At 39.2% G+C, this 12,331-nt stretch overlaps 1 protein-coding gene across 3 annotated transcripts in view; it reads left to right on the top strand.

The window, feature by feature from the left end:
• AMBRA1 (autophagy and beclin 1 regulator 1) overlaps positions 1-12,331 on the top strand; it is a 129,087-nt gene that overhangs the window by 26,805 nt on the left and 89,951 nt on the right. For all 3 annotated transcript variants that reach the window (XM_033062963.2, XM_033062962.2, XM_033062961.2), the window contains 2 exons: positions 5,482-5,568; positions 9,951-10,133. In XM_033062963.2, coding sequence (XP_032918854.1) covers positions 5,482-5,568; positions 9,951-10,133 — 270 coding nt within the window. The remainder of the gene's footprint in view (positions 1-5,481; positions 5,569-9,950; positions 10,134-12,331) is intronic.

Below are 12,331 nucleotides of genomic sequence, written 5' to 3'. Positions count from 1 at the left end.
TTACGTGATTTCAATTTGCTCTTTGAAAGTAGGCAACACAATACAGATGTCTGAATAATTTTTCCTATTCTTCTGAGGAAAGGGAAAGAAAGAATGTCCAAGCCAGTGGATTGGGTTGTTTGAGATTTTTTATTTAAAGTAGTTTTCTTGTGCTCTATCAAGGCTATAATTGATCTCCAAGAATTAATTTGGTTTGTTAACAGTAAATTGAGTTCAAGGTTTGAGGGAGGGTATTGGCATTATTGGACAGCTGAAGAACATTTAGCTGTTTTCATGCTTTAGCTTTCTTATTATCTTTAGGTTATGCATTGCCTGCCTGTAAAAGGAAGATGATTGAAGGGAATCTAGTTTTAAACTGTTGCTATTCTTTATCTTCTTATGAGAAACCACAGGAGCACGCTTGCAGGGTTGAGTGCTCAGGGGAACTGAGTGCTGACTGTAAATTGGAGGGCTGAAAAAGGGGCGTAATATGTAGTGTGATAATTTTCACCTCCAAATGGGCAGTATGCAATGTAAGAGTCTTTTCAGGGAAGACATAAAACCAGGGGAGGAAAGTCAGAGGCTGCCAAGAGTCATCAATATACTTTTCCTTCAAAGGATAACTAGGAATTTTCTGTTTTAAGCTCTCCTCATAGCTGAAGGCTTGGGAGTAGGGGAGGGGTAGGTGTGATTGCTGTCCTTAGAGTGCTTCATTTTACTGGTTTACCCTGGTTGTTGGTGTAGAGGAGGATGGCAGCTGACTGAACACCCTTTTGATTCTAAGGAAACAACCTCAATGCTGTTTGTTAACACCTCCCTTTTGGATGGGGAGGAAAACCCTTCCCTCGGTGTGGCTTGGAGTAGCGTTACTCAGTAACGCTCGTGCTGTGACAGCAAATCTACGATGTGGTGTAGGGGGAGTGCATATCCTTAGAAACTATTACTGAAAAGTTAAATTTGCTGCGGTTAAGTATGTTCTCAAAGCCTGCTGAAATGAATTGCTCTGTACCAAAAGGCTTTGGTGGTGATCCTCACGCCCGTGGGGAGAATGGGGATACAGTCCAATGGCTGATGTGCCATGAGGAGATTGCTTCCTGACCTTTTTCCCTTTGAACTGCAGCTTTTGGCATTCAACTTCATTCCTGAAAAATCTCTCTTTTCTGCTTGTAATGTCTTGTATTCTGTGCACTCTTTCTCTCTCCCTTGTCCTAGAGGTGTCCTGTACCTTGGAGTCTGCTTCCTTTACCTGATTGCTAGTGATTGCTGCAATCTGAGTTAACAGAGCAAGTGTAGAGCAGCAGTTCCAGAGCTGTTGATGTCTGACAGAAAAAGTAGCCTGATCTCAATCAGAGAGTTGAGATTTCAATGCTGCTGAACAGAGGCAATTTATATCTTGTAGTAATTTTAATTAAAAAACTAAACCCAACAAAAACTGCAATCCCCCTCCTCCTAATTTAGCAAGCTGGGACAGAGGCATCTCTCGGGGTGAGCAGAGTTAATCTACATCATTTGAAGGATTGACTGACAACCTGGAGGATGATAATGTGTGATTTTTTTTTTCCTGGTGAGCGGGGGAAGAGAGTAGAAATTGCAGTTTCTCTGCTAATTGTACTTTAGATGTCATTTGTGACAATTTCATATTGTCTAGACAGAGATAGTGGAGCAATTGCTTCCATAGAGCCTAGTGTTAGCCTGTTATATATCTGGATAGCAAAAAGGGGGATGTGGGAGAGGAGGAGGTTGCTGTAAGCTGCAGAAAGGATTCAGGAGTCAAGCATGATCTGCTGAAATGTTTCAAAAGGAGATGCAAGCAATATGCATTTCTGTTCTCTCTTTTCATGCTTCTCTGTTGGAAACTTAAGTATTTAGTGGTTAGCAGTTTACTGCAATAGAGCCACTTCTCTTCATCCGTGGATTATGATTGTCCTCCTTAGCGGAGTTGCTCCCAACCTTACATTTACTGTGGTAGGATATTGGACTACCTTACACTTTAGGTTTACTGAAAATAAATAGTTTGTGTCTCTTTTGGGATTTTGGGTGCCAGAAGCTATGAGTGTGGCACCAAAGACTTGGCAGAGTGCGGCATGGCTTGATTCAAGTATATATATCTGCACCTTCCTGAGGGACAGTAGGTTACTACATTCTCTGACACAGATGAGACACTTTGACGATTATAACAGTGTATCTATTATTGAACCCATTTATCAGTACTAAATACATTTGGATTTGTAACTTTGGGTCTCAAGGGCTAAGTCTAGAATGAGTTAGTTAAAAATGGATTTCATTTGTGCTTAGTACTCTGCCTCACTGCAGATATTGTTATTCTCTGGAGCATTAAACACAGAGATGGTCTGTGTGGATCTCACAAGATTGCTTGTTGCCTTGTTTTGGATTTTTTGCCTGTTATGTGTATTTTTATCCCTCTGTTCATTGCTCTGTCATCTGAGAGGGCACAGTTGTAGGATAATTAACATCTACTAATCAGATGTAAAATCAGCTCTAGCTTTTAGCAGTTCCTATTAACTGAATTAATTATCTTTGTCCACATGATCCGAATGTGGCCCCAGTATGTGGCCTGTGTGCCTCAGTGTGAGGTAGTGCAGGAGTTGGATTTGGTCTTTGCAGGCTTGAAAGGCTCTGCTGGAGAGGCCTAACTGAGTCTTAACTGAGACCATTCAACTCAGACAGTGCAAGCTCAGAGAGGGTTCTGGGAAATGTGTTTAACAGAGTGTTTGTAATCCTGTTCCCTACAACCCAGTAAATACTGGTCTTCCAAGGGAGCCCTTCTGGTGAAGGAGCTGCTCCTGCTGCAGCAGCTTCTGTTGCTGCATAGGATGGAGTTGCAGCCTATTCAGGTAATGTTACAGGGCTGTTGAAGCCCAGAGAAAGTCTCTTTACCTTGGACACTTGGCCATCCTGTGGCTCAGGCAACTGTTGGTTACTAAAGTAACCTGTACCTGTTCTCATCTGAGGTGCCAAGTTCCTGCTATAGCAAGACTCTTCAAATATTTATTTCTAGGATCTGTTGCAGTGTGGTGGTGAGAATTATAGATTCCCAAAAGTGCTGTTCCCAAGCCAAGCAGACCCACACCAAGTTGCAGTGATGTGTGCCCTGCTCCTGCACCCTTGTGGTATCCTCTGCTTAATACAGATTTTGATTTATTTCAGCATAGCTGCTGGATGCTTTCTGAAGGTGGTTCCTTAAAGTCCATGGTCATCTTAAGCAGTTGCGAGTTTTTCCAAAGGTGGGAAGACAAATGTGGATGGAGAATACCAGGAGACTTCTTTCTAGCAGGGCTTGCTAGACCATGCAGCATGTACTGGTCATCTTCCCTTGTGGCTCTGATTTTATTGTGCCACTTAGCAGACAGATGCTGAAAGGCTGGGAAAGAGGGTGGAATGTGTAATGTATAGGCACCAAGACTTTTGATTGGGATGAGTTTGATTATTATTTGTGTGTGCACATTATCAGAACACCATAGGCATTGCTCACATTAGGAGGAAGCTGCTGTTTCTAGGGTTGTGACCCTGCCAGAATCTGCATGCTCTGTAAGCTATTTCTCCTTAAGTCCAGTGATGAGGCAGGATGTAGGGTGGCAACCTTGGCATATCCAGATTGCTTGCAAAGTGCTGTTTTTGGAGCAGCTTAGAAAAGAAGATTTCTCAAAAGCATGTTGGTATTGCAGTGGCAGTAACCTAGTCTCTGAACTCTGAACCAGTGCTTTGGAAGTGACCAGCTGCCTGAGTAGGTAGAATATCCCTTCTGCTAATTTTAATCTGTCTACCTTTCCGCTAGGAGGAGTTAAAGCAGTTTATATGTGTTGCAAGTAATAGATATACAGGTATACTTCACAGGTATAGGACTTCAGGTATACCTTGTAAAGCTGTAGCACTGTTTACTCTGGATTTGCTGCTTTTTTGCACATATTGATATGTAATTGGAGTAGAAGGAAGAGTTTTGTAAGACAGGATTGAAGTATAATGACTTTTTGGGTAGCCAAGGGATTCATAATATCTAGCAGTATTGAATGTTAGAGTTTTTGACTCAATAACCTAGGAACCGGGGGAATTAATTAAACTCAAAGTTTAAGAGATTTAATAACTGTTCTTGAATGAGACAAACAACAGGACAGGATTTCTTGTGTTATGCATAGTCACAGTGCTTTGCAGCAAGTACTGAGTTTTTCAGGCTGACACACACCTTTCCAACTGGGAAACTGGAGCAATCTCTTACTGTTTTCTGTATTCTATATCTATAATATAAAATTGAAGTAAATTTTTTTTTTTTCTGGAAGACAGTAAATTTTTTTCTTGAGATCCTGATGGGTAGGCTACTGCTAGGAAAAAAGACATCTCATTTGCAATTCTGCTGTCTTATGTGGCTAGAAATGGGAGATTTGGTGTGGATTTTATCTTGTCCTTCTTCCTGTTTCCCGTGTTGATACTTGATGTCCTGCACTGCAAAGGCATTATTGTTATTATTATTGTTATTATTAGTGTGGGCTTAGGACTGAAAGATTAAAATCTTTCTCAACAGCTGTGTGTGTGACTGAGTAGAACAGATGTAGTGTTGGACCTCTCTGACTTTCAAACCACAACCACTTTCATTGAGTTGCAGACTGGAAAACAAAATCTAGCAGAAGTTCTAAGGTAGAAAGACTTGAAAAGGAGCTCAGCAATCTTATAATGTGTGAGAGTTGTTTTTTCCGCTTCCTGTACCTACCATAACTCATCTCTCTTGTCTTAATCCAATGTCTGCAACAGGCCATGAGTCAGTCTTCAAACAGTGCTGTCCTCTGGTTTATGACAGAAACTAGACAGAGGTGCATGTAGAAGCCAGGGTGGAGGACATGTTCCTGCTATATACTTTTGATTCTGCTGCCTTCATGACTCAGTCTCACTTCTAGTATATTCAGGCTGTCTGGCTGCATTTGCATACATTTACTTCTTGAGTGAATGTTTGGTATCTTTCCCTGGGGCTGATTACAATACAGAGGAAAAGAACATTTTTATTTTTTGTAGTTGAAGACCTCTCTTTCAGAGCCTTGAGACTAAGATTCAAGATCTTACAATGAATAGACACCTGTGGTGCCCTTAAAGTCCACATGTGTTCTTTGTGTCGTGCTCCCTGGCCCCTTCCATGTGTAGCCACCTTTGAGTAGGTGAGAATTTGACAGATGGCTCATGCACTGGTGTTTATAGACCTGACACATTGTAATGGGATGGATTGTCTCCAGAGAAGTGGCATCTACATCTTTCTCTTGGATTTAGGACTAGTCTTCTTCCTTATCTGAGGTGTTCTTTCTCCTGTGCAGTGAGAACATAAAACTTTGAATACCTGTGTGGTGAAAACACTTAAGCCATCAGCAAGTGGTTCAGTATGTTGTAGAATTCTCTGCACTAGTGATAGAAGTAGTTTTAAGAGGTTTCAGAAAGTAGGTCATATATAGGAGGGATGTTCCTGAATGGTCTTTGACATTGTAATTTGTTTTTCCTTTCTAGGAGGTTGCTGGAGTCTTCCCTCATTTCGTTATCTCGCTATGATGGAGCAGGATCCCGGGAACATCCAATCTACCCAGATCCAGCCAGGTAAGAGCTAAATGCAGTCTAAAGGCATTTAAGTTCTATATGCAAAAGCATAACTTCAGTATAACTCACTGAAACCTCTGGCAATGGTTCTAATATTGGACTTGGCTCCTTCTTAATGACTTACCATGGGGAAAGAGAGCAAAACAAGTGGGCAGATGCTTTTAAGTCTGAAGGGAAATGGGGAAAACAGGAAGGAATTACTGTTGAAGTAAACACATAAGAATTCATGAAATTATTTGGGATGGAGAACACTAGGTGGCAAACAGGTCTAACAGTAAATGAGCTATATCAATATATTAAAAATCTCTTTTGAAGAAAAATGAATTGAAAAACAAATAGTCTATTCAGGAGAAAGAATGAATGCGGTAAAGGCAATTAGGTGCTGGTGTGAGCAGACAACATGCTTGGAAGCATGAATTGTCTCCATAAATGTATCTGTACAAGAGAGAGCATAGCCAGAAGGTTATGTATGCTTAACTAAGAACAAAATACTGACAATTATTTTTGAAGAGTCATGAATCATTGACATTAGACATAGAAACACCTGTAGTGCTGCTTAATCTTCAAAAGAGGTGGGAGTGTTTCAGAGAACTAGAAAAAGCAAATGTGGCAGTTATCAAAAATGGAAAGAAATGATCTTTGCAGTTTCTATTTAGTGTATTAGAAAGCCACAGATGGGATAATGTGACCCAAAGACTCTGTCAGAAGAAATGATAGAATCGTGAACAGCAAGCAGCTTTGGAAACTTTCAAAGAATAAATCATGACAAATAAGCTTTCTTTAGATGGGTTTAGGAAAGCTGTGAATGAGGAAATTCAGTAAGTGTAAAATATATCTGATTTAGCCTTTTGGGGAACCTCTTGCATAGCTGTGTGAATTGAAGGCTACTAGGATTTATCATAAAGAAGAGTACAGGAATACCACTGAAAATTAAATCTTGAGATGCTGAAGGAGGCTTGCTGTTGTGTGAGGTTGGGGGGAGGTGACTTACTTTCTTCATCATTACCTTCAAAATCTGTGTTTTCGTATGTATTTTAAGTAAAAGGCTGAAATAAAAGACTTGCAAAATGACTGGATTGTATAACTGTGTTGGTAAATAGCTTCTTACTAACTGTCTCTGTAGATAAAACCTTATAGAGGTGAAATCTTATATTTGACTTTTTTCCATTTATCGTGAAGGAAGTTGCCTTGTAAAGATAATTCAAAGGCTTAGGAATGATGTAAACAAAACTGTAGTGAAGTGAAAGTAAAGTGATGTGTGCTGCTGTGTAGAAGATCTTGGGAAACCAACCTATGTGACTGCTGAAGGTCTTGGCAACTGCATGTCAGAAATGCTGATAAAACTTCTAAATGGCAGTTGGTTAAATGGCAGGTAAAGGGATTGATTTACCTGGAAAGATGAAAATTATATTCTGCAAATGTTAATTTAAAGCTATTGCTACATTCACGTTAATTTTTCAGTACCAAAAGTTGCTGTATTGCTGGAAGTGCACCATTCCTTGTTTCTGGAATGCCTTGCCCAAAGCAGGCAGATTTATAGAGCAGAGATTTTAAGAACTGATTCTAACTCTCTGGAAGCTGCCTTTTAAAAAAGAAAAGGAGGGCCTGCCTAGGTATCTGAACTTTTTTTCTCCTTTCTGTCAGATGTCTGCTATGACGAAACTCAATGAAATGTATGAAAAGGGATCAATGCCTGAGACATTTCTTAGCATAAGGGGCATGGACAAAAATATTTTTCCACTTGATGCCATTTTAGAACTGATACAGTGCTTTTCATTTGACAGTTCAAGTGGTCTTAGGTTGTGGTGGAAGCTGTAGTAGCTTGAGTTTATAAGGAGCTTTGGAAGAAAAGTCCAGTTTCAAAGCTCTTCGAAGGGGGTTAATTTGTTCCAGTGAATATCACTGTCCTTTTCAGAGGATGACATTCATAGAGGCATGATCAGTACCAGCTGGAAGTTTGTGTGGGATAGGATGAGAGTCTTCCTCCATAAACCTTACTGGTGTGCTGGACTAATAGATATTTTTACTGCCCATTTAACTAGTTAAAAATTTGAAAAGTGATTAGAAGGAGTGTTACTGCATTTTGAAGGGATTTTTGTAGCATCATGAGTTCCAAATATAAATCTGTGTCTTTGAGAAGTTAAGTAACAAGGTTGAAAAGTGAAACAAAGGTGAAATAAACACATCTATATCTATTGATAAACATCTATTCATGTGTCTCTATGTTTATGTGTTTTTTATATATATAAAATATATATACCTCCTTAAGATGAAGCTGTCTCCAATGGAGTCTCTTTTTAAAGAGTACATAAACTACGTGATCTGAAAAACTTATTTTTTGAGAGTCTGTGTATGTGTTAGTTTTGTTTCTGCATTTACTGTCTGTAATGGTGCTATATTTGAATAACCTAGGTCAGCAGTGAGGCGGGAGAATATTTTTTTAAGTTCCCTCAGATTTAGAATGAATGTTTTGATGTAGACTGCAGTCTACATACAGTTTTGATGTAGCAGTATTTCTAAGTAGCCTTGCTGAACTTCACTAAGGTTAGCTTGGCTGTCCTGTCATTCTCCACAGTTTCCATATGTACTGGGCTCGGAAAATAATCTGCAGAAGAATCAGGTTAAGCTGTCATCAAAGAACACCTGTAGTAATGGTTTTTTTTAATAGAAATACTCAATAAGAATTACATGTACTCCCATATTGCATGTATAAAGCATCACAGGGTGTTGGATATATCTATCTCTAGAAAAAATCTAAGCAGTTAGAAGGTATTTTATCCCTTACACCTTTCTCTCTGTGTATCAGACTTAAACTTCTTGTGTTGTCTTTGGAGACCCTTTTTTATAGTCTATTCTGTGTACAGACCGTGTGCTATCCAGAAGCTGAATCTGGCATCTTGTCATTGGTTATGGCCACTCTTTATTGCCTACTCTTTCTTCTAACAAATATCACCATGTTTTTTCTTCTGGTGTCCTGCATAATTTTAGAAGACTGCTGAACTCATTCTTCATATTCTTATGTAAAATTCTCCTTTGTGTGATATTAGGGGGGAAAAAATGTTTCAGTGGTTACACTGCTAGACTGCTGAGACCACTGTTCATGTTTTCCAGTGTTTACCTTGTTTCCTTTTTCCCTTTTTTCTCTCTGTAAATGTTACACCATAGATTTATTTTTAGGCAGGCACAATGCTTTGGCTTATGGAAAAGCCCAGAGAAGACAAATGCTGCTCACTTATGAATGTGCATCTGTAATGCCTTGCTTTTTTGTATTTCACCTATTAAGTCTTATGGGGAGTAGAGAGAAGTGATGTTTTTTCCAGCAAAGCCGCCTTCTTCATGTAAGCATGAACAGGTTTAACTCAGTAAACAATGCATAAAAGATTCAGCAGGAATCAAGTTATGTTGTTCCTCTTACCTTTTTGATACTTATCAGCTTAAGTTTTTACACCCCTGAACATGTAGTCTGTCTCCTAAACTTGTCCTCCAAATTAGAATACAAGTCTAACCAAATAAGGCTAATGAAATAATAAATCCAGCATCTGAGGTGTCTGGGTTTTAACACTGAGTAAGTGTGTCACAGAAAAAATGTGTGAGGAGCTGTGGCTATATGCAGAGTAGGAAAAAAGAGTATGTGTTTATCTGTCTCAAGAGAGTAATACTGGTGTGTGATAACTGATGCAAACAAATGCTAGGTTATGCATGAGAGAGAATTAAGAGTTAATTACAGAGGAAAGATTTCCTTTCAGGTGGGATGCAAGGCTTTTAAAGCTCCACTTAACATATACCTAGTAGATCTGATGAATATAACTATACTACTTTATAACTGTATAAAATCCCCACAGTTTAGATTGCAAAGTAGTTAAAGATGTGAAACCTTTTTTTTTCCTGCTTGATATTCCATGGTACTCACTAAGTGCCATCAAAACAACAGCACTTTCCTTCAATGTTTATTTGAACAGTGCTGCTGTTTGGCACTGCAGGCAGAGATCACATTGGGACTGGGCTTGATACTTATAAAGTGATGCTTGCTGAGCTTACTTGAGTGAACTGGTAATAAATGACTCAGTGAAATCCAGAGGGTCCTGAGAAGCAAATTTCTCGGTTCTGTGGATGAGCTTTTTGTCTGTAGGTACTGTGTGGTGCTTCTGTTTGCAAAGGGGATCACGTTGGGAGTATAGCACATAAAGGGAAAATTACTTTTCCTTGCTTTCTTTATTTACTCTGTCTTACGGATAAAATGCAAACAGTCAATCTTATGATAGGCTGTTACTGGCCTGGCACTTGGAGTTCAAAAGGAAAAACTGTCATTCCTGAATAACTGAATAACTGGCTGTCGTTCTGTGCTTATGTAATGAGTATTTGTGTATCTTTTTCTTGCTCAGGTTGTCTCCTGCTGCATATTATGCTCAGAGGATGATCCAGTATCTTTCCCGGAGGGACAGTATTCGACAGCGCTCTATGCGATATCAGCAAAACCGTCTCCGCTCTTCCTCCTCCTCTGCTTCCACTTCAGACAACTCAAACTCATCTGTGGAGGGAAATGATCTGGAATTTGAAGATTTTGAGTAAGTGTGTGTGCTACCTAGCCTTCTCACTTGTGTCTGTTGTCAGCACAGCACTGCTTGCTGGTTCCCTACTGTTTATCAATCAAAGACACCTTAGGCTTCTTGTAGGAACACGTTAAGTAATTCAATCAATAATTAGAGAATTGATTGCTAGAAATAGGTCTTGTAATTTCTGTTATGAAAATTAAGGGTGTTCTAGGCTACCTTCAACACATTAGGTTATCTCAACCACATTTAGAAGACTGGTTAAATAAAGAAAATTAGAATCTTTTTCTCCAGTGGAACAGATGGGGAGGCAGTTTACCAGAGTTGTCAAATCTTGAGACAGAACAAGAGTCACTAAGAGGCTTTGCAAGACTTAGTTCTTTGGTCTAAGGCTATAGGAGACAGACAAACCTGTCCTATTACTTTTTCTTGCTCTCTCTCTCTCTAGCTTTTTCAAAATAGCTGACATTCCTGGGATTAGTTTTTTTTGGTTTTTTTTTTTTTGGTGTTTTTTTTTTTTTTTTTTTTTGATTTTTTTTTAAAATTTGGTGATTGTGAATCTGTCTTAAGGCTTAGTTTCTTTTAAGGAGATCAAAAGGCCTCTTGTGTTAAAAAGTGAGGAATAGATCTACATCCAGACCTTAGAAGAATATTCCTGTTAGCCACTGTATTTCCTTTTCAGTGGTTCTGCTGACAAACTTTGAAAGTCTGTTCTTCAGCATCTGCTTTTGGACTTCCTGTGATACCCAGTGTAATCCCAGCAAAAAATTTATTTCATACCCTTTCTAATAAATGGAAGAGTATAGTAATGTATTCTTCAGATGGCATGTAGACCAAAAGCTCAGGAATTTAGATTAAAACACATTTTAGCAGCAAAGAGAATATAACCTTTCTAGCCTGTCTTCAGTAATTTCCTTTTAAATATGAGATTTCCCCTGAATAACCTTAAGTATTTCACTGAATTTTCCCCCATTTGTGTTATACTGCAGTTAAAACATAGGACAGTTCTGAGCATGGTTGTGGAAGTAGTCTATGGTTATAGTGTTGTAGGGATGTGTGTTTGATGGGAACTGTGAACTCCTAAAAAAATCTGGGTTGTTATGTTGTAGCTGCCATTAAAGGATACTGTCAACTTCCCTACTATTTTAATTTGCACATTCACTTGCTTCAGTGGCACATACTTGAGATGACATGTTGTTAAAGCTCCATGACCTTTGTGTTGGGGTAAGGTCCCTTTATGAAGGACACTAGTCACACTAACTATTCCCAAAAGCAAGATTCTGATCCATTTCTAACTTTTAAGTGGTGGTAGACTATTTTTTTTTTCTTAGAAAATTGTTCTGTGAAGGTGTCATTTCATGCTCCAGCAATTGAATATTCTGAAGTACAGGGTGAGAGAATGTCTTTCCCTCTGATTGTGGCTTTGTGTAAAATGTAAATGAGGGCAGATAAGCTGTTAGGCAGTGACTCTTCTGCATTTTCTCAAGCATCTTTGTGGTCTGGAAGAGCAGCAATATGTTTTTGTGAAGTGAATGTGTTGGAAGCATAGACCTTACTACTTCTATTATTCCATTTTATTTGTCTGGGGCAGCTTGTTCTGCTGAAGAAATAAAAGATAGTATGCTCTTCCTTCACAGAGCCAGGCAAATGCCTGTGGAGAAGCGTGTTCCCCTGCAGATAATGTTCACACAGTAAGAGCACCCAGTCAGGGAAGCAATTCAATCAACCATACTAAGGTTGTCTTTCATTTCATACTGAGCAAAAAGAAGTATTTATTCCTTAATGTGCAGTGCCTGAATTTGTTGGATGAATATTTCATATCAAATTCTGCTCTGTTCCTTCAAGACCTGCTGTCTTTTTACCTCTCTGCTTCATTATTTCTCTTGGCTGATTAAAGAAGGCTGCTGTGCGGGTGCCCTTAGAACTGGAACTTCTCGTGACTCATTTGATTTCTTCTGCTGAGACTTCACAATTAAATGTCGTACAGATTTCTTCTCGTTTTGGCTCCTGTGTCCCTCCTTCCTTGCTTGTTCACCTGTGCAATCATGTATTGCTTCATGGATGATTTTTCTTGCTGTGGTTTAGATGCTCTGACTTCACTGTGTCTCCAGTTTTGATATAGGGAAGGGTGTTGCTGCTGTGTCTGGCTGTCTGCAGCTCATGCTTTTCTCCTGAAATACAGGGAACTTTTTTTTTTCCCATAAAAGCCAGAA

This window comes from Catharus ustulatus, chromosome 6 (assembly GCF_009819885.2).
Source record: "Catharus ustulatus isolate bCatUst1 chromosome 6, bCatUst1.pri.v2, whole genome shotgun sequence".
Lineage (NCBI taxonomy): Eukaryota > Metazoa > Chordata > Aves > Passeriformes > Turdidae > Catharus > Catharus ustulatus.
The sequence above is the reverse complement of the archived record's forward strand: the minus strand, read 5'-3'. Positions and strand labels throughout refer to the sequence as shown.